Source organism: Chrysemys picta, chromosome 15 (assembly GCF_011386835.1).
Source record: "Chrysemys picta bellii isolate R12L10 chromosome 15, ASM1138683v2, whole genome shotgun sequence".
NCBI lineage: Eukaryota > Metazoa > Chordata > Testudines > Emydidae > Chrysemys > Chrysemys picta.
The window spans coordinates 34,389,992-34,412,719 of record NC_088805.1 but is presented as its reverse complement, the minus strand read 5'-3'; the positions used below and the strand labels follow the sequence as shown (position 1 = coordinate 34,412,719).

The 22,728-nt window shown below is 45.5% G+C and overlaps 2 protein-coding genes across 3 annotated transcripts in view; one reads left to right on the top strand and one right to left on the bottom strand.

The window, feature by feature from the left end:
- Window positions 1-22,728, top strand: part of KREMEN1 (kringle containing transmembrane protein 1) — a 96,163-nt gene that overhangs the window by 48,655 nt on the left and 24,780 nt on the right. For both annotated transcript variants that reach the window (XM_065568956.1, XM_065568955.1), the window contains exons 6-8: window positions 16,506-16,838; window positions 18,837-18,995; window positions 21,712-21,796. In XM_065568956.1, the coding sequence (XP_065425028.1) occupies window positions 16,506-16,838; window positions 18,837-18,995; window positions 21,712-21,796 (577 nt within the window). The remainder of the gene's footprint in view (window positions 1-16,505; window positions 16,839-18,836; window positions 18,996-21,711; window positions 21,797-22,728) is intronic.
- LOC135975871 (myb/SANT-like DNA-binding domain-containing protein 2) lies at window positions 8,642-10,418 on the bottom strand. Its single transcript, XM_065568957.1, has 2 exons — window positions 9,881-10,418; window positions 8,642-9,012 (listed from the first exon to the last, which is right to left on the bottom strand). The coding sequence occupies exons 1-2, from the start codon at window positions 10,416-10,418 to the stop codon at window positions 8,642-8,644; spliced, it is 909 nt and encodes a 302-aa protein (XP_065425029.1).

Below are 22,728 nucleotides of genomic sequence, written 5' to 3'. Positions count from 1 at the left end.
ATAGCTAGCTGTCAGGACTGAGATCCCCACTTTGAACTTTAGGGTACAAATGTAGGGGCCTGCGTGAAAAACTTCTAAGCTTAACTACCAGCTTAGCTCTGGTTCGGCTGCCACCATCAATGGATTCCCTCCCTGGGAAGCCTTGAAAAACCCTCACCAAATCCCTGGTGAAAACAAATCCAAAACCCCTTGGATCTTAAAACAAGGAGAAATTAACCATTCCCCTCCTTCCTCCCACCAACTCCTGGTGAATCAGTTCCAACCCCCCCCTGGGATCTACAACAGGGAGAAATTAACCATCCCCCCTCCTTCCTCCCACCAACTCCTGGTGAATCAAGATCCAAAACCCCTTTGGATCTAAAACAAGGAAAAAATCAATCAGGTTCTTAAAAAGAAGGTTTTTAATTAAAGAAAAAGGTAAAAATCATCTCTGTAAAATCAGTATGGAAATTAACCTTACAGGGTAATCAAACTTAAAGAGCTCAGAGGACTCCCCTCTAGTCTCAGGTTCAAAGTACAGCAAACAAAGATAAACACTCTAGTAAAAGGTACATTTACAAGTTGAGAAAAACAAAGGAAAACTAACACGCCTTGCCTGGCTATTTACTTACAAGTTTGAAATAGGAGAGGCTTGTTTAGAAAGATGTGGAGAACCTGGATTGATGTCTGGTCCCTCTCATTCCCGGAGAACGAACACCGTCCCAAAACAAAGAACACAAACAAAAGCCTTCCCCCCCCCCAAGATTTGAAAGTATCTTGTCCCCTTATTGGTCCTTTAGGTCAGATGCCAGCCAGGTTACCTGAGCTTCTTAACCCTTTACAGGGAAAAGGATTTTGGAGTCTCTGGCCAGGAGGGATTTATAGTACTGTACACAGGACAGCTATTACCCTTCCCTTTATAGTTATGACACGCCCCCCAAATCACAGATAGTGTTGGATGTTCGGTTCCACACTGGCTGTGATTTCTTCCTGGAGTTTTAGGAGAAAACAGAGTTAATAAGACACATGTACCTTTAGACATACGACTGATTATATAAAAACTAACAATATGTTTCATTCCAAAAACAATTGTTAACCAGTTAACTCTGGGAAACTTTCCCGGGAGAGTGCATCAGCCACTTTGTTAGAAGCTCCCGAAATGTGTTGTATTTCAAAATCAAAATCTTGGAGAGCTAAACTCCACCGAAGAAGTTTTTTGTTATTTCCCTTGGCGGTATGAAGCCACTGTAGCGCAGCATGGTCTGTTTGTAGTTGGAAACGCCGTCCCCAAACATATGGGCGTAGCTTTTCCAGCGCGTACACAATGGCATAGCATTCCTTTTCGCTGATTGACCAATGGCTTTCCCTCTCAGACAGTTTCTTACTGAGAAATACGACAGGATGGAATTCTTGATCCGGTCCTTCCTGCATTAAAACTGCTCCCACACCTCGCTCGGACGCATCTGTGGTTACTTGGAACGGTTTGTCAAAGTCTGGGGCCCTTAGCACAGGGTCAGACATGAGTGTTGCCTTAAGCTGGTTAAAGGCCTTTTGACACTCATTAGTCCACTGAACTGCATTTGGCTGTTTCTTTTTGGTTAGGTCTGTCAGCGGGGCGGCGATTTGGCTGTAGTGGGGTACAAATCGCCTATAATATCCAGCCAAGCCTAAGAAGGATTGGACCTGTTTCTTAGACTTTGGAACCGGCCACTTTTGGATAGCATCCACTTTGGCCTGTATGGGATTTATAGTTCCTTGACCCACCTGGTGCCCCAGGTAAGTCACTCTGTTTTGGCCTATTTGACACTTTTTAGCCTTAACAGTTAGTCCTGCCTGCTGGATGCGCTCGAAAACTTTTTCCAGGTGCTCCATGTGCTCTGCCCATGAATCAGAAAAAATGGCCACATCATCGAGGTAGGCAACTGCAGATTCTCCCAATCCCGCTAGGAGACCATCTACAAGTCTTTGGAAGGTGGCGGGTGCATTTCGCAACCCGAAAGGGAGTACATTGAATTCATACACCCCTGCCTGGGTGACGAAGGCTGACCTTTCCTTAGCGGGTTCATCTAGTGGTACTTGCCAGTACCCCTTGGTTAAGTCTAAAGTAGAGATGAATTGGGCATGTCCCAATTTCTCCAATAGCTCATCTGTGCGTGGCATTGGATAGTTGTCAGGACGAGTTACAGCATTTAGCTTACGGTAGTCCACGCAAAAGCGTATTTCCCCATCTGGTTTGGGAACTAGAACCACTGGAGATGCCCATGCACTCTTAGAGGGGCGGATTATACCCATCTGTAGCATGTCCTGGATCTCCCTTTGTATAGCAGTTTTGGCATGAGGTGACTCCCGGTAGGGTGGGGTTCTAATAGGGTGAGCATTACCTGTGTCAATGGAGTGGTATGCCCGTTCGGTCCATCCTGGAGTGGCTGAGAAAATTGGTGCAAAGCTTGTGCACAGCTCCTTGATCTGCTGTCGCTGCAGACGTCCAAGGGTCATGGAGAGGTTCACCTCTTCCACGCCACCATCCTTTTTTCCTTCGTAGTAGACACCTTCAGGCCACTCCGCGTCATCTGTTTCCTGGGCTGTAAACTGGCAAACGTTTAATTCTCTGGAATAAAAGGGCTTAAGAGAATTAACATGGTATACCTTAGGCTTTATGTTGGAGGTGGGGGAGGCTATGAGATAGTTAACAGCTCCTAGGCGCTCCTGGACCGTGAATGGTCCTTCCCACGACGCTTCCATTTTATGGGCCTGGATTGCCTTTAAGACCATGACTTGGTCTCCTACTTTGAAGGACCGTTCTCTGGAATGTTTATCATACCAGGCCTTTTGCTCTTCCTGAGCATCCTTTAGGTTTTCTTTAGCAAGGGCCAAAGAATGTCGGAGGGTGTTTTGTAGGTTGCTTACAAAGTCTAGAATGTTTGTTCCTGGAGAAGGCGTAAACCCCTCCCATTGCTGCTTCACCAACTGTAATGGCCCCTTAACCTCACGGCCATACACAAGTTCAAATGGTGAAAACCCTAAACTGGGATGTGGTACAGCCCTGTAGGCAAAAAGCAACTGCTGCAACACGAGGTCCCAATCATTGGAGTGTTCATTTACAAATTTACGTATCATGGCCCCCAAAGTTCCATTAAACCTCTCCACCAGGCCATTGGTTTCATGGTGGTAAGGGGTGGCAACCAAGTGATTCACCCCATGAGCTTCCCACAGGCTTTCCATGGTTCCTGCCAGGAAGTTAGTTCCCGAATCTGTAAGGATGTCGGAGGGCCAACCTACCCTGGCAAAAATGTCTGTTAATGCCTGGCACACACTTTTAGCCCTGGTGTTGCTTAAGGGTACTGCTTCCGGCCATCGGGTAGCAAAATCCATGAAAGTCAGTACGTACTGCTTTCCTCTGGGTGTCTTCTTTGGGAAAGGACCCAGAATATCCACAGCTACGCGCTGAAATGGGACCTCAATTATGGGTAGTGGCTGGAGAGGGGCTTTAACCTGGTCTTGGGGTTTCCCCACTCGTTGGCACACCTCACAAGACCGGACATAATTAGCAACATCCTTGCCGATTCCCTCCCAGTGGAAGGACTTCCCCAACCGGTCTTTGGTTCTGTTCACCCCAGAATGGCCACTGGGATGATCATGGGCTAAGCTCAAGAGCTTTACCCGATACTTAGTGGGAACTACCAACTGCCTTTGAGGATGCCAGTCTTCCTGGTGCCCACCAGAAAGAGTCTCCTTGTATAAAAGTCCTTGTTCTACAACAAACCGGGATCGGTTAGAAGAGCTGAGAGGCGGTGGGGTGTTCCGCGCCGCCGCCCAAGCTTTTTGAAGGCTGTCATCTGCTTCCTGCTCGGCCTGGAACTGTTCCCTTGATGCTGGAGACATCAGTTCCTCCTTGGACTGTGGACTGGGGCTTAGTCCCTCTGGAAGCGATGCAGGTGCTGGGGCTGTTTCCATTGACTGTGAACCGCTGTCCGCTGGTGCACTATGTGGTAACTCAGGCTCTGGCTGAGCCTCTTGGGTAGGGTTATCTGCTGCTTCTGCCAGTTCAGGCTCGCTGGTGCCCTCTGGCATTGGAGTTGTAGACGGGTTTGCAAGCGCTGGACTCAGGGCTGGCAATGGTTCTGGTGCTGGTTGCGTTGCCAGTTCCGGTTCTGGGACTGGCTTTGGCTGGGTCTCTGGGATTGGATCCACTACGGCTGTTGCAGTCGTTGGCAGAGGATCCAGTTCCACCACCTTTGTCTGGGTCTCCGGTAACACAGACGGGGCCCTGGTGGACGGCTCAGGAACAGGGATGGGGGTGAAAGCTTGCTTAGCCTGGCTGCGGGTGACTATTCCCACCCTCTTGGCTACCTTCACATGGTTGGCCAAATCTTCCCCCAGCAGCATGGGAATGGGATAATTGTCATAGACTGCAAAAGTCCACATTCCTGACCAGCCCTTGTACTGGACATGCAACGTGGCTGTAGGCAAGGTTACAGATTGTGACACGAAGGGTTGAATTGTCACTGTAGCCTCTGGGTTGATGAGTTTGGGGTCCACTAGGGATTGGTGGATAGTTGACACTTGAGCCCCAGTGTCCCTCCAAGCAGTAACCTTCCTTCCGCCCACTCTCAAGGTTTCCCTTCGCTCCGAGGGTATGAGAGAGGCATCTGGGTTTGGGGATCTTTGGTGTGATTGGGGTGTAATGAACTGTAATCGGTTGGGGTTCTTGGGGCAGTGAGCCTTTATATGTCCCAGTCCATTACATTTAAAACATCGCCCTGCTAAGGTATCACCGGGACGAGGTTGGTTGGTGGAGACTGGTGTGGTGGGGTGAGAAGGCGTCTGGGGTTTCCCTTGGGATGTGGGTGGGGCCTTGGGTTGTCCCCGGTGGTAAGGTTTTGTTTCGGCTTGCCCCTTCTGATATTCGCTCCAACTGCTACTAGTTTTTTTCTTTTCTGCCACCTCCACCCATTGGGCTCCAATCTCCCCCACCTCAGTTACAGTTTTGGGCTTCCTATCTAGGATGTACCTTTCTATTTCCTCAGGAACACCCTCTAAAAACTGCTCCATTTTTACTAGGGAAAGCAGATCTTCCAGAGATTTAACATTTGCTCCTGATACCCAGGCATCACAATTTTTGTCAATGTGGTAGGCATGACGGGTAAATGACACATCCGGTTTCCACTTTAGGGCTCTGAACCGCCGACGGGCATGCTCGGGTGTTAGCCCCATTCTGAGTCTGGCCTTGTTTTTAAAAAGTTCATAACTGTTCATGTGTTCCTTAGGCATTTCAGCCGCCACCTCTGCTAAGGGTCCACTGAGCTGCGGCCTCAGCTCTACCATGTACTGGTCTGCAGTGATGCTGTATCCAAGGCAGGCCCTTTCAAAATTTTCTAAGAAGACCTCAGTATCATCGCCTGCCTTGTAGATGGGGAATTTTCTGGGATGGGAAGTGGTACCTGGAGGGGGGTTGTTAGCATTGGCTGGTGCATCCTGCTTAGCCTTTGCTACTTCCAGTTCATGCTTCCTTTCTTTTTCCCTCTCCTCCATCTCTTTTTCTTTCAGCTCCATCTCTCTCTTGTGGGCCTCCTCTTTGGCTTTTTCTTCTCTTTCTCTCTGCTCTGTCTCGAGTTTTGTTAATTGAAGCAGTCTCTGATGTTTTCTTTCATTTTCTTCTACTTCTAGTTTGGCCAGTTCTATTTTGTTAGCTACTTCTTTGGTAGTCATTTTCCTGTTTTCTTGTGCTGGGTAACCCCCTTTGCAGTTGACAAACTGGGAAGCTCTCCGCTCTGGCTGCTGCAGAGTTAACAGTAACTTTCTAACTAGCTACTCCCGAGGATGTAAAAAGAAAAAAAAACAATTCAGCTTGTAAATACCTTTTACCAGTCATTTGCTAATTGAACCCTTCTCTTAACAAAGGACCTGTAAAAAAAAACTTAACACCTCTGCCTTCAGGCAAGGAGAGATAAGATATGCATCTATCTACTTCCAGCTCGGCTTTCCAAGCAGCTAGAAGGAAAAAAAAATCTCACTGGCTTTTGGGTTTAAAATGATCCCACCGCTATTCACCATGTCAGGACTGAGATCCCCACTTTGAACTTTAGGGTACAAATGTAGGGGCCTGCGTGAAAAACTTCTAAGCTTAACTACCAGCTTAGCTCTGGTTCGGCTGCCACCATCAATGGATTCCCTCCCTGGGAAGCCTTGAAAAACCCTCACCAAATCCCTGGTGAAAACAAATCCAAAACCCCTTGGATCTTAAAACAAGGAGAAATTAACCATTCCCCTCCTTCCTCCCACCAACTCCTGGTGAATCAGTTCCAACCCCCCCCTGGGATCTACAACAGGGAGAAATTAACCATCCCCCCTCCTTCCTCCCACCAACTCCTGGTGAATCAAGATCCAAAACCCCTTTGGATCTAAAACAAGGAAAAAATCAATCAGGTTCTTAAAAAGAAGGTTTTTAATTAAAGAAAAAGGTAAAAATCATCTCTGTAAAATCAGTATGGAAATTAACCTTACAGGGTAATCAAACTTAAAGAGCTCAGAGGACTCCCCTCTAGTCTCAGGTTCAAAGTACAGCAAACAAAGATAAACACTCTAGTAAAAGGTACATTTACAAGTTGAGAAAAACAAAGGAAAACTAACACGCCTTGCCTGGCTATTTACTTACAAGTTTGAAATAGGAGAGGCTTGTTTAGAAAGATGTGGAGAACCTGGATTGATGTCTGGTCCCTCTCATTCCCGGAGAACGAACACCGTCCCAAAACAAAGAACACAAACAAAAGCCTTCCCCCCCCCCAAGATTTGAAAGTATCTTGTCCCCTTATTGGTCCTTTAGGTCAGATGCCAGCCAGGTTACCTGAGCTTCTTAACCCTTTACAGGGAAAAGGATTTTGGAGTCTCTGGCCAGGAGGGATTTATAGTACTGTACACAGGACAGCTATTACCCTTCCCTTTATAGTTATGACACTAGCACTGGGATCATGGAGCCCGCTCAGATCACCGCGGCAATTATGAGCACTATGAACACCACGCGCATTGTCCTGGAGTATATGCAGAGCCAGGACATGCCAAGGCGAAACCCAGACCAGCCGAGGAGGCGATTGCAGCGCGGCGAAGAGAGTGATGAGGAAATTGACATGGACATAGACCTCTCACAATGCACAGGCCCCAGCAATATGGAAATCATGGTGTCACTGGGGCAGGTTCATGCCGTGGAACGCCGATTCTGGGCCCGGGAAACAAGCACAGACTGGTGGGACCGCATCGTGCTGCAGGTGTGGGACGATTCCCAGTGACTGCGAAACTTTCACATGCGTAAGGCCACTTTCATGGAACTTTGTGACTTGCTTTCCCCTGCCCTGAAACGCCAGGATACCAAGATGAGAGCAGCCCTCACAGTTGAGAAGCGAGTGGCGATAGCCCTGTGGAAGCTTGCAATGCCAGACAGCTACCGGTCAGTCGGGAATCAATTTGGAGTGGGCAAATCTACGGTGGGGGCTGCTGTGATCCAATTTGCCACGGCAATGAAAGACCTGGTGATATCAAGGGTAGTGACTCTGGGCAACGTGCAGGCAATAGTGGATGGTTTTGCTGAAATGGGATTCCCAAACTGTGGCGGGGCCATAGACGGAACCCATATCCCTATCTTGTCACCGGAGCACCAAGCCACCGACTACGTAAACCGCAAGGGGTACTTTTCAATGCTGCTGCAAGCCCTGGTGGATCACAAGGGACGTTTCACCAACATCAACGTGGGATGGCCGGGAAAGGTACATGATACTCGCGTCTTCAGGAACTCTGGTCTGTTTCGAAAGCTGGAGGAAGGGACTTTCTTCCCGGACCAGAAAGTAACCGTTGGGGATGTTGAAATGCCTATCGTGATCCTTGGGGACCCAGCCTACCCCTTAATGCCATGGCTCATGAAGCCGTACACAGGCAGCCTGGACAGTAGTCAGGACCTGTTCAACTACAGGCTGAGCAAGTGCCGAATGGTGGTGGAATGTGCATTTGGACGTTTAAAAGCGCGCTGGCGCAGCTTACTGACTCGCTCAGACCTCAGCGAAAAGAATATCCCCATTCTTATTGCTGCTTGCTGTGCGCTCCACAATATCTGTGAGAGTAAGGGGGAGACCTTTATGGCGGGGTGGGAGGTTGAAGCAACTCGCCTGGCCGCTGATTACGCGCAGCCAGACACCAGGGCGGTTAGAGGAGCACAGCAGGGCGCAGTGCGCATCAGAGAAGCTTTGAAAACGAGTTTTGTGACTGGCCAGGCTACTGTGTGAAACTTCTGTTTGTTTCTCCGTGATGAACCCTCCAAACCACCCCCCCGACCCGGTTCACTCTACTTCCCTGTAAACCAACCACCCCACCCCACCCTCCCCTCCCCAATTCGAGCACCGCTTGCAGAGGCAATAAAGTCATTGTTTTTTCACATTCATGCATTCTTTATTAGTTCCTCACAGAAGTAGGGGGATAATTGCCAAGGTAGCCTGGGATGGGTGGGGGAGGAGGGATGGAAAAGGACACACTGCATTTTAAAACTTTAAGTCTTATTGAAGGCCAGCCTTCTGATGCTTGGGCGATCATCTGGGGTGGAGTGACTGGGTGGACGGAGGCCCCCCCACCGTGTTCTTGGGCATCTGGGTGAGGAGGCTATGGAACTTGGGGAGGAGGGCTATTGGTTAAACAGGGGCTGTAGCGGCGGTCTCTGCTCCTGCTGCCTTTCCTGCAGCTCAACCATACGCTCGAGCATATCAGTTTGATGCTCCAGCAGACGGAGCATTGACTCTTGCCGTCTGTCTGCAAGCTGACGCCACCTATCGTCTTCAGCCCGCCACTTGCTCTTTTCATCCCGCCATTCAGCCCGCCACCTCTCCTCTCGTTCATATTGTGCTTTTCTCATGTCCGACATTGACTGCCTCCACGCATTCTGCTGTGCTCTATCAGCGTGGGAGGACATCTGCAGCTCCGTGAACATATTGTCCCGCGTCCTACGTTTTCTCTTTCTAATGTTCACTAGCCTCTGCGAAGGAGAAACATTTGCAGCTGGTGGAGGAGAAGGGAGAGGTGGTTAAAAAAGACACATTTTAGAGAACAATGGGTACACTCTTTCATTACAAGGTCGCATTTTTCCTCTGCCTGCCGGTTTGGTATGAGAGATCACTCACGCAGTGCCCCAGGCAACATATTTCGGCTTGCAGGCAGCCATGGTAGGCCACAGTGTTTTGGCTTTTTTAACCTTCTTAACATGCGGGAAAGGTTTCAAACAGCAGCGCATTTCCCATATCAAGGATGAATTGGGTTGGCCATTTAAAATGGGTTTTCAATGTAAAAGGAGGGGCTGCGGTTTCCCGGTTAACATGCGGCACAAACCCAAGTAAACCACCCCCCACACACACACGATTCTCTGGGATGATCACTTCACCCCTCCCCCCACCGCGTGGTTAACAGCGGGGAACATTTCTGTTCAGAAGAGCAGGAACGGGCACCTCTGAATGTCCCCTTAATAAAATCACCCCATTTCAACCAGGTGACCGTGAATGATATCACTCTCCTGAGGATAACAAAGAGAGATAAGGAATGGATATTGTCTGCATGCCAGCAAACACCGGGACCATACGCTGCCATGGTTTGTTATGCAATGATTCCAGACTACGTGCTACTGGCCTGGCGTGGTAAAGTGTCCTACCATGGCGGACGGGATAAGGCAGCCCTCCCCAGAAACCTTTTGCAAAGGCTTTGGGAGTACATAAAGGAGAGCTTTCTGGAGATGTCCCTGGAGGATTTCCACTCCATCCCCATACACGTTAACAGACTTTTCCAGTAGATGTACTGGCCGCGATTGCCAGGGCAAATTAATCATGAAACACGCTTGCTTTTAAACCATGTGTAATGTTTACAAATGTACACTCACCAGAGGTCTCCTGTGTGCCCTGAGGGTCTTGGGTGAGTTCGGGGGTTACTGGTTCCAGGTCCAGGGTCACAAACATATCCTGGCTGTTGGGGAAACCGGTTTCTCCGCTTCCTTGCTGCTGTGAGCTACCTACAGTACCTCCATCCTCATCTTCCTCGTTCCCCGAACCGTCTTCCCTGTGTGTTTCTCCATTGACGGAGTCATAGCACACGGTTGGGGTAGTGGTGGCTGCACCCCCTAGAATGGCATGCAGCTTCGCATAGAAGCGGCAAGTTTGCGGCTCTGCCCCGGACCTTCCGTTTGCTTCTCTGGCTTTGTGGTAAGCTTGCCGTAGCTCCTTAATTTTCACGCGGCACTGCTGTGTGTCCCTGTTATGGCCTCGGTCCTTCATGGCCTTGGAGACCTTTTCTAATACTTTGCCATTTCTTTTACTGCTACAGAGTTCAGCTAGCACTGATTCATCTCCCCATATGGCGAGCAGATCCCGTACCTCCCGTTTGGTCCATGCTGGAGCTCTTTTGCGATCCTGGGACTCCATCACGGTCACCTGTGCTCTCCACGCTGGGCAAACAGGAAATGAAATTCAAACGTTTGCGGGTCTTTTCCTGTCTACCTGGTCAGTGCATCTGAGTTGAGAGTGCTGTCCAGAGCGGTCACAATGAAGCACTGTGGGATAGCTCCCGGAGGCCAATAACGTCGATTTCCGTCCACACTACCCCAATTCCGACCCGCAAAGGCCGATTTTATCGCTAATCCCCTCGTCGGAGGTGGTGTAAAGAAACCGGTTTAAAGGACCCTTTAAGTCGAAAGAAAGGGCTTCATCGTGTGGACGTGTCCAGCCTTAATTCGATTTAACGCTGCTAAAGTCGACCTAAACCCGTAGTGTAGACCAGGCCTAAGAGTGAAATAAAGACCTGTAGTATGTAGTGTAGTATCATTGACTTCAGTGGAGTTGCACCAATTAAACAAGGTCTGAATTCTGTCCTGAATACATGACCCTTCAATTTATGTATAACTGCAGTATAAGGTACAACCTTTTTCTTCATCTACACACTGACACCAAACCTTAGGACAAACTTCCACACAGTTGCTTCTCTTCAGAGTATGGGTTTGAAAAATTACTAAGTCCACAGTTTGCTCTAACACTGAATGTAGGGGTGGTGTTAACTATCATAGAAGATTAGGGTTGGAAGAGACCTCAGGAGGTCATCTAGTCCAACCCCCTGCTCAAATCAGGACCAACCCCAACTAAACCAACCCTGCCAGGGCTTTGTCAAGGAGATTCCACCAATTCCCTAGGTAACCCATTCCAGTGCTTCATCACCCTCCTAGTGAAATAGTTTTTCCTAGTATCCAACCTAAACCTCCCCCACTGCAACTTGAGACCATTGCTTCTTGTTCTGTCATCTGTCACCAATGAGAACAGCTTAGCTCCATCCTCTTTGGAACTCCTCTTCAGGTAGTTGAAGGCTACTATCAAATCCCCCCTCACTCTTCTCTTCTGCAGACTAAATAAGCCCAGTTCCCTCAGCCTCTCCTCATAAATCATGTGCTTCAGCCCCCTAATCATTTTCATTGCCCTCCGCTGGACTGTTTCCAGTTTGTCCACATCCTTTCTGTAGTGGAGGGCCTAAAACTGGATGCAATACTCCAGATGTGGCCTCACCAGTGCCAAATAGAGAGGAATAATCACTTCTCTTGATCTGCTGGCACTGCTTCTACTAATGCAGCCCAATATGTCGTTAGCCTTCTTGGCAACAAAGGCACACTGTTCACTCATATTCAGCTTCTCGTCCACTGTAATCCCCAGGTCCTTTTCTGCCACTTCACCAGTGAGTCCCCAGCCTGTAGCAGTGCATGGGATTCTTCCGTCCTAAGTGCAGGGCTCTGCACGTGTCCTTGTTGAACCTTGTCAGATTTCTTTTGGTCCAATCCTCCAATTTGTCTAGGTCTCTCTGGACCCTATCCCTACCCTCCAGCATATCTACCTCTCCCTCCCACCCAGTTTAGTGTCATCCACAAACTTGCTGAGGGTGCAATCCATCCCATCATACAGATCATTAATGAAGAGGATGAACAAAACCCGCCCCAGGACCGATCCCTGGGGCATTCCATTTGATACCAGCTGCCAACTAGACATTGAGCCGTTGATCACTACCCATTGAGCCCGACAATCTAGCCAGCTTTCTATCCACCTTATAGTCCATCATCCAATCCATACTTCTTTAACTTGCTGGCAAGAATACTGCTAACATCATGGTATATCACATCCACCGCTTTCCCTATATCCACAGAGCCAGCTATCGCATCATAGAAGGCAATCAAGTTGGTCAGACATGACTTGGCCTTGGTGAATTCATGTTGACTGTTCCTGATCACCTTCCTCTCCTCCAAGTGATTCAAAATGAATGCTATGGGAGATCTAGCTCCAGGAGGCAAAGGTGCTCAGCCATGAGTCAAATATCATGAGTCAGATGTAACCCCTCCAAAATCATGAGATTAGCTCAACTATAATGAGATCTTGTTTTTAAAATTGAATGTGTTTTTGGTTTGTCTTCTGATTTTTTAACTCCCCCCTCCCTTCAATGTGCTCATACAATTAGTTTTACCAACTCTCTTATATTTATAGTGAGTGAGACAATTTTGGCACCTGCTGCAGGAGCCTTCACTAGAGGGTCCAATGCACATTGGGACCTCTTTATGATAGACAAGCCTTAAGTGTTTAAGTCTATATGAACAGTTAGTCCAGGGGCACTTGCCAGCTGCGTATTAACTGTCCATGTGGACCTTGCGTCTGTGCACTAAAAGTTCACTAAGACACGCTTAGACCTAACAATAATCCTGGGGTTTGCGGGACTGTCTCACTTTGAACCTCAAAAACCTCTTGTCACGATTGAGCAGAACATTTCCTGCATTCAGGACTGCCCAGGGTTTGGCCTGTCTGCCCTTCTGTCTCCAGCTATGGAGAGGCAGACAGGCCAAACCTGAGTGGCACTGTGTCCTGCTTTAGTCACTTGAAATGTTGGGAAGTATGTGCTTTGATCTACTCCCGTTTCAAAGTGGGGTAGATCGAAGTGCACTACGGAGCTTTTAGCGTGTGGAAGCAGGGTCTGGACGGACAGTTAGTGCCTGGCTGGCTAATGTGAGGTAGATTTAGACCCTATCTTGCCGCACACTAACTGTTCATATAGAGAAATGCTTAGTGAGGGACAGTCTCTGCTCTGTGTAGATTACAATTAGTGCAAAGCAAGGTAGTGAGTTTGTGATGTGGGAACTGGAACTGGGAATCATACTCATCTCATACAGGGGCCATCAAACTTCCATGAGATGGGAACAAATCTTAATCCCTGTTGAGCTGGGCAAGATTCATACTGCTGCCAAACAGGGGAGAGGCTCTGTAGCTCCTTTGCAAGTCTCTGAGACAGCTAATCCTGCACAGGTGCTGATGTTACATTTTTGGAAATGAGACTGCTTTCTGGGAAAGATAATTTTATTAAATCAGGTCTGACCTTTTGGAGCTTACACAGGCATGCTCTCCCACCCTCTGGAACACAGGCAACCTCTCCCACATTGCTCAGGCTCAAAACTACTCAGTCTGCTACACCTATTCTTACAAATACAAATAATAAAAATGCAATGGTAAAACAAATATTAGCACAACAGCTGAATTCACTTCTAAATACAATGTTTTGCAATTTCAGATCATTCCAACTATTGCATCAAGATCTGTACATCAACTTTTATAATTTGTAAATTTTCCCACTCCCACATGGGTCATCAACCCTCAATCTTCAGCTCCACAACACAGACAGCTCTAGGAGCAACTGATAGATGAAAAGCATGCTTTTGTCCTCTAAGTCAGTGGCTCTCAACCTTTCCAGACTACTGTACCCCTTTCATTTTTACCATATAATTATAAAATACATCAATTGGGGTACAAATATTGTGCTTACATTTCAGTGTATAGGCTATACAGCAATATAAACAAGTAATTGTCTGTATGAAATTTTAGTTTGTACTGACTTCGCTAGTGTTTTTTATGGGTTTCAGAGTAGCAGCCGTGTTAGTCTGTATCCGCAAAAAGAACAGGAGTACTTGTGGCATCTTAGAGACTAACAAATTTATTAGAGCATAAGTTTTCGTGGGCTACGCATCCGAAGAAGTGGGCTGTAGCCCACGAAAGCTTATGCTCTAATAAATTTGTTAGTCTCTAATGTGCCACAAGTACTCCTGTTCTTTTTGAGTGATTTTTATGTATCCTGTTGTAAAACTAGGCAAATATCTAGATGAGTTGATTTACCCACTGTGTTGAGAACCACTGCTCTAAGTGGACCAGCCTATATAGGGAGACACCATAGTTTCTGAAACAGCCATGGAACACTGGGCATCAGGACCCTTTGGTTTATACTGTACGGCGTGGGAGCACATTGTGGTTACAGCCAGCATAGCCAAAAGTAACAACCCCCGTTTGGGTCATATGAGACCCTGAACCTGGGATCTCTGGATGTAAAAATGTGAAGAGCTACCACTTGAGCTAAAGAACCCTTAGAGTGTCATGGTGGGTTACAGAATCACTTAAACTGATATGTCCCGTGGAAAGAGTTTGGCAAAGTGGATGAGACTTGATGCTGTTATATCAGCGATTCTATTCTATTCCCAGTTCTACTAGTGACCATGGGTAAGTTCTTGGTTACATGTGTGAGATCTTGTTCATAATATGGGTTATGAAGGACACAGAAGTATTGTCAGTCGAAGAGCTGGGACTAGAATTCGTGGTATCTCGGCTTGTAATTCATTGGACTTTCCTCTAGGCTACAGGGCATTATATGGAAACAGAGCCCTCCCCCTCCCAACACACACCAATAGAGCTTTTAGTATCATCATGAGACTCTTCGCAGCCAGAGCCAAAGTCACATTAATCTCAATAAAGGTGAATTGGCAACACTGCTCTGCAGTTTAGTGTTGAGTAGTTCTCTGTTGGGCTGTGCTAGCCAATTGTCCTTTAACATGGGAAATGCCTAATGGCCACAGACAAGAGCTGAGTTAGAGGGACCAAGGTGACAGTCAGGTTCTATTTTATTAATAGGGTGCAGTATAACACTATTTACATATCTGCCTCCCAGGACATTTGTGCAGATTAATTGTTTATACATGGCTATAAACATGTGAAGCAACACATACACGCACAACCATTAAAAGCATTAGTGTATCTGATTGTAATGTTACCAACAATAATGCTGGAACAGTATAGCTGAGCTATTTTGCAAATTTTATCTTCTGTTTTTTTTTTCCTCCAAAGTCGTTTAAGTTGTTGGCGTTAGTCTGAAAGGTCTGATTTCTACAAACTAAAAGGACTTGTGCTAGGGTTGCCAACCCTCCAGGATTGTCCTGGAGTCTCCAGGAATTGAAGATTAATTTTTCATTAAATATTGTCATGTGATTAAATCTCCAGAATTGGTCCAACCAAAGTTGGCAACCCTAGACTATGCTCAGACCTATGAGCATTGACCATCACCACTTTCTGCATAAATGTATTTTAGTCTCCTCTCCACGTGTTGTAAAGGGTTAAACCGTGATGTAAAATCTGATAATAATACCTGATCTTTAAGTTGGCATCAGGACACAATGGCTGAGCTGATGATAGTCTCTCAACAGCCCAAGAAAGGGCGTTTGAAATAATGCAAACCAGAAAGATAATGATTAAGCACTGATGGTAGCAGTATACATCAGAGATGCTGCATTAATGTCTTTGAAAATCAGCCAATATACTGTCCATGGACTCTTTCTGTACAAAATCACGTACCAGCCGGATGTATTAGTTTACATAAATGATAGCAGTGAGCACCAGAGCAGCACTGAACAAAAGATAATAAAGTAGCCTCAAGCATTACTGCATACAAAACATATGTTGGAAACTTTTCAGCTTGATGGATAAGGTGTTTGCAAACGATCCTGTGATAGGGCATTATTCTTAGCCAAGTAATTCCACTTATCCATGTGTCAAACTTACTTATTAATTGTACAAAAACAAAACACTTGAAATTTTAAAACAATTACATAAAAAAGATAAAACTCTGCTAAGAATGCTTTAATTATAGGGAAGTGGAGAAATATCCCATAAGCAAGAGTCGTTATTACACGTACCGCCCTCACAGGGGTAGGAAGGGAGTTGGTGAGGCTTAGTGGTTAGCTCATTATGACCAGATTATCCCCAGCCCTGGAGGGATGCTCAAGGGAGGAGAGGGCACAAATTTCTGGCTACAATTGTGCACAAGATCTAGGCACAATTGCAGCCTAGACTGGCATTAGGCTTTCTGAAAGAAATGAGAGTGGTTGATGGCCCCTCCCACTTCTGCACCATATCAGTGGAGTTGGCCTCCTGTGAAAGAAGCGCACATTGCACCCTGGAAGAGGGTAGCACAACGGCCATGCTCCCAGGTACCCACATAGGCATCTTGCTTTGGTCTGAGACATAGTACTCCTGGATCTTCCCTGTAGCTTAAAGCCACAATTGAGCCCTTGATGTTTGTAGCGTGTGAGATTTATTCTTAGATGAAACATGCTGTGGAAGTACAGCCTATACAAATTTGATTTTCACTCCTTTTTCTTCTCTTTTTCCCCACAGCCCTCATTGGTGCCTGTGGAGGGAACTACACCTCCCCAACATCTGTGATCTATTCCCCAGATTTCCCTGACACCTATGCCACAGGCAGGGTCTGCTACTGGACCATACAAATTCCAGGAGCATCTCAGATCCAGTTCGACTTCACTCTCTTTGACATCAAGGACTCTACAGACATGGTGGAGGTGCTGGATGGCTACACCTATCATGTGCTGGCTCGTTTTGATGGCAGGAACCAGCCTCCCATCTCTTTTAATGTCTCTTTGGATTTTGTCATTTTGTATTTTTTCTCAGATCAAATCAATCAGGCCCAGGGATTTGCTGTCGTGTACAGAGGTAAGAGGCTAATGCTCCATACCTAGCTCCCAATGGATCATTTTTCTAAGGTGTTTAGACCACATAAAGACTTGCCCTACAGACACAGAGAAAGCACATATTTTAACTGATGTTGTACATCTAAGGGTCCTCCATTTAGTGTAGTCGGAGTTCCGGGAGTAAGGCCTCCCACCCAAACTTCTGTCTTGATTTAGTAGTCTGCCCTTCAGCAGTTTCTCAAATAACTATGTGCTAACCGAAAAGCACATTCCCCTCGTCCCCCTCCCCCACACCTGACATGGTGGAGCTGAAAGAAAGACTGAAGTTTAAATAAAATGGTGCCAGTAGTCTAGCTGCACCTTCTGTTTTTTCTTAGCTCTTTCCAACTCCCTGTATGTTCCACTCAGACTGAAAGTGTCCTGGGATTCTGTGACTGTACCAATTACATTCAAGTCATTTTGCTCAGATCATTTTCATCTTGTCTATGCTAGAACACTCACCATTGCTCGTGCCAGCAAAGCTGTATTGGTGTAAGAAAATTTTAGGGAAAAAGGCATAGGTGCTGGAGGTGTTGTGGTACCCGCTGGCTCAAAGTGGCTTCCATCATGTACAGTTTGGATCAAGGGCTCTTTGCACCCCTGCTATACAAATTGTTCCAGCACCTCTGGAAAATGATAGTGTAGACACAGCCTTTGTTGTTCTGTGTATCTCTTGTATCTTCAGAGTTTCTAATTGTATGTCTTGTAGATAGAGACCTGTCCCTCTCCTCAGTGACAGCCGGTGGACAGATGGCCACTCATACTAATTTTACCAGTCCACAATGAAACTACCATAGAATGCTTCAACTCTTCAAGCAATGTGTTGTCCCCAAAACAGATTAACTAGAGACATGACTTTAAGTTTCACTAAGCAAACTAGATTTTTTAATAGCAAGTAGGTTGTACAAAAAGAAAAACACATGCTAAACAAAAGACGCTGAATATTTAACTGCAATCCTTAGCATTGTCTCCTGAGATCTGGAGAAGCCATTATGTTGTCCTAATTACAAAACAATGTATATTATCCCTCTGAGACACAGTGCAGCTGCTTTTCTCTGATCCTTCAAGATAAGCAAGGTCTCTCTCCTTTTTCTGACACTCCCACTCCCTGCTGCTTGGCCTCAGTTTATAGACCGGTAGAAGAGTCTCCTTTTCAGCATCGTAGGGAGCAAGCATGAGATAGTATTCTAACTGATATGGATCTTCCTGTCTTTTTCTGGGCCACAGCCTTTTTCTTCAAAACAATTCAATAACCCTAAGGAGGCACCTGGCGAGAGTTTGGCTTTTTCATGTATCTGTGATTATTGGAGAAACTCCCTCTGGAATTATTAGGCTAGATTTAGGAGTTGTGCCTTCTGAGCGGCACAGTCTAAAAGGAGAGTCTGTCTCTGCTGGGAGCTGCTTTGGCCCCCTAGGGCTGCTCTAATGTATGGTAGCTTCCCTACAGCTGCTAATGGGCTGCTGTATAGCCCAGAAAGACTGTATCACTGAGTGCTTATTGCTACGCTCTCTCCTACTTTGGCGAGCCCCCCTACAGTTGGTGCTGCAAAGGGGACGGGCACAAGGCCGCATATGCCAGCTTCACATAGCTCCTGTGCTGGAGAAAATTGCCCCTGGGCTGTTGCAGCCCTTTTATGGCCCTTATATGCCTCCAAAGCAGAGTATATGGGTTGGGTCCAGAATCTGGCCCATTCTCCTTTATATATGTCTCTATTTATCATCTAAGGTTTTAGAAGGAAAACATTTTGGTCCTTGAATAGGTCCAATAGAGTTCTTATGAACAATTAACATTCAGAAAATCCATGCTGTTTGCAGCATAGTGACTGATAAGACTTTCCTAGCATCAGCCATTAAATAATAGTATATGTTCCCAGTATAAGACAGACAGAGTCGCAGTTCTTGTGTAACAAAATACAAAGTCAAAAACTATGCCCAAATAAGTAAATTAAGGTCTTGTTTGTATAACTTCTTGTATTTTCAGCTACCAAAGAAAAGCTACACCAGGACATTACTACAGTCGATCAGAAATTTACTGAGGTGATAACTGAACAAGCAAATCTCCGCATCAATGCAGCCCAGTCTTCAAAGATACTTTATGTCATCACAACCAGCCCGAGTCATCCCCCTAGCATCATGCCTGGTAATATCCAAAGGGAATTGATGGGCAGAAACAACAGGGAAAATGCACTGATATACAGATTATGAAATGGCTTACTTTGTCTTTTCATTCTCTGTGTGCTGCATTAGTGATGTACATTTACTGTATAGGACAGTGCATTGAACAAATAAGAGTAGGCTAGATCAGAGTGACACGAAGTGGTGCTAAATGCACATGGGGAGAAGCAGAGGGTCATTAGGTGGTTTTACTCTACCTCTGTGTTACCCTGATACTTGAGACTGCTGAGGGCCTCGGAGCTTCTCTAACTTGCATTTTCAAATACAAGTCCCCCCTTGGGGCTGTTCTATCAGCCATGATTGCCAGAGCATGTTGCACCATACTATCCCACCCATGACATGCTGAAGCCTGAGTGTGGAGGAAAGGCCAGGAGGCACTTGTGCTGCACTAGTTTAGAACTCTTTTGTTCTAGGAGTATCTTCAGCTGCTGCTGTTGAGCAATAGTCAACATGGTTTCTGTAAAGGGAAATCGTGTCTTACTAATCTATTAGAGTTCTTTGAAGGGGTCAACAAACATGTGGACAAGGGGGATCCAGTGGACATAGTGTACTTAGATTTCCAGAAAGCCTTTGACAAGGTCCCTCATCAAAGGCTCTTATGTAAATTAAGCTGCCATGGGATAAAAGGGAAGGTCCTTTCATGGATTGAGAACTGGTTAAAAGAGAGGGAACAAAGGGTAGGAATTAATGGTAAATTCTCAGAATGGAGAGGGGTAACTAGTGGTGTTCCCCAAGGGTCAGTCCTCGGACCGATCCTATTCAACTTATTCATAAATTATCTGGAGAAAGGGGTAAACAGTGAGGTGGCAAAGTTTGCAGATGATACTAAACTGCTAAAGATAGTTAAGTCCAAAGCAGACTGTGAAGAACTTCAAAAAGATCTCACAAAACTAAGTGATTGGGCAACAAAATGGCAAATGAAATTTAATGTGGATAAATGTAAAGTAATGCACATTGGAAAAAATAACCCCAACTATACATACAATATGATGGGGGCTAATTTAGCTACAACAAGTCAGGAAAAAGATCTTGGAGTCATCATGGATAGTTCTCTGAAAATGTCCACGCAGTGTGCAGAGGCGGTCAAAAAAGCAAACAGGATGTTAGGAATCATTAAAAAGGGGATAGAGAATAAGACTGAGAATATATTATTGCCCTTATATAAATCAATGGTACGCCCTCATCTCGAATACTGCGTACAGATGTGGTCTCCTCACCTCAAAAAAGATATACTGGCACTAGAAAAGGTTCAGAAAAGGGCAACTAAAATGATTAAGGGTTTGGAACGGGTCCCATATGAGGAGAGATTAAAGAGGCTAGGACTCTTCAGCTTGGAAAAGAGGAGACTAAGGGGGGATATGATAGAGGTATATAAAATCATGAGTGATGTGGAGAAAGTGGATAAGGAAAAGTTATTTACTTATTCCCATAATACAAGAACTAGGGGTCATCAAATGAAATTAATAGGCAGCAGGTTTAAAACAAATAAAAGGAAGTTCTTCTTCACGCAGCGCACAGTCAACTTGTGGAACTCCTTACCTGAGGAGGTTGTGAAGGCTAGGACTATAACAAAGTTTAAAAGAGAACTGGATAAATTCATGGTGGTTAAGTCCATTAATGGCTATTAGCCAAGACAGGTAAGGAATGGTGTCCCTAGCCTCTGTCTGTCAGAGGATGGAGATGGATGGCAGGAGAGAGATCACTTGATCATTGCCTGTTAGGTTCACTCCCTCTGGGGCACCTGGCATTGGCCACTGTCGGTAGACAGGATACTGGGCTAGATGGACCTTTGGTCTGACCCGGTACAGCCTTTCTTATGTTCTTATGCTTCAAGGCATTTTTGAATCCCCTTTGTGCTGCTGGAATGATGAAGGGAACTAAAGAGGGGTTAAGGAGCTGGTGCAATGTCCAAGAGCCAACAATCTAAAGGAATGCAATGAGACCGAGCAGGACAGTACAACACAGATCAAACACTGAGCAGAATCTGCAATGGGAAAAGAACAGGGCAAATGCTGATGTGAGATCAGCCAATCTCCTTGCAAATGGAGAATTGCTTCTTATGGTACATTCCCATAAGCATTGTTCAGTTTATTTTTAAAATTCCCTAGGAATGTGCTTCCATCCTTTTCAAAGATGGACAATTGCACAGCTTTAAAATCTCTGTAAGGAAATAGAAGAACAGGAGTACTTGTGGCACCTTAGAGACTAACAAATTCATTAGAGCATAAGCTTTCGTGGACTACAGCCCACTTCTTCGGATGCTATATGCTATATGCTATATGCATCCGAAGAAGTGGGCTGTAGTCCACGAAAGCTTATGCTCTAATGAATTTGTTAGTCTCTAAGGTGCCACAAGTACTCCTGTTCTTCTTTTTGCAGATACAGACTAACACGGCTGCTACTCTGAAACCTGTAAGGAAATAGTTCCTGATATTTACTCTAAAATTTCTGAAGTTTGAAATTTTATAACGAACTGTCTTGCACTAGCCAAGTGGGAATGGGCTGGTTGGAATGTAAAAGATCTCTTTCAGCTTGAATTGCTCTAATTTAAACATTGCTTGAAATGGAAGCTTTCAATTGAGTGTCCAAGAGTAAGTGTGTTAAAACGGAAAGCACATACATTATTTTAAAACTATAAGCAAATTAACGTGCTAGAAGATATGCCTTTTTCTTTTCCATAGAGTGGATAGTATATGGCCTCACAGCTCTCCTCATCCTAACTGTCTCAGCCATATTGGCAAAGATACTTCTGCATTTCATAATGAAGTAAGTATATGATTAAGGTTTACCTGTGACATATTGATTCAGACTCATGCATGGAATTCTTTGTGTCCTGGAGGGAACCACTCTCACCTTCTTATACTGTGTGACTAGTTATGTTCAACAACGTGGGTTATATATTGTTTTCAGTGTCTCCTCAATCACTTGCCAGACAAAGCACATCTCTACCTTTCCACTCTTTGTAGAATGAAATTTGCAATTGAAGGATCCCTTTTGTTTTTATTTTATGGACATTCATGTTACCAGGGGTGAGAGGATTCTCATACAGACTAAAATTACAGAGGAGAAGAAATTAAACAAAGATTTTCAGCATTGTTGGGAGGAAGGCTGATTATTTTAATATCTAATGCAAAAAGTATTAATGAAATGTTAAAGAGCAGCCCACTCTGTCAGCGATGAATCAGCTAGTCTATATTCTCTCTCTCTTCTGTACCCATTCTAATTTTTCAGCAGCAAAGAGCCACAAAAGTGATTCAAAGTCTTGAAAATCCGTGTTATAGCAAGAGATTTAAGATGCTCAATCTATTTACCTAATTGACAGAGAAGGTTAAGCGGTGACTTGATTTTAGTCTACAAGTACCTACACATGGAAGAGGTTTCTGATAGTAGACAGTTCTTTAAATCTAACAGAAAAAGGCAAACTAAATCCAATAGTTGGAAGCTGAAACTAGACACATTCAGACTAGAAATAAGTTGTAATTCCATAACAGTGAGGGTAATTAACCATTGGAACGACCTATCTAGGGACATTGTGGATTCGCCATCATTTGAAGATTTTAAATGATTTTATGTCTGTCTAAAAGATATTAATAAATGCATACTCTCAGCCAACGATTTTGAGGCTAGCAGGGCCATTGTGAGATAATCTAATCTGGCCCCCTGTATAACACAGGCCATAGAACAGGGGCAGGCACACT

Excerpts from the sequence above, each read along its gene's own strand:
- LOC135975871 (XM_065568957.1), bottom strand. The coding sequence starts at position 10,418 with ATGGAGTCCCAGGATCGCAAAAGAGCTCCAGCATGGACCAAACGGGAG. Across the intron at positions 9,013-9,880 it reads GGGCACACAGGAGACCTCTG|CTGCAAATGTTTCTCCTTCG; the intron begins GTGAGTGTACAT and ends CTCCTCCACCAG.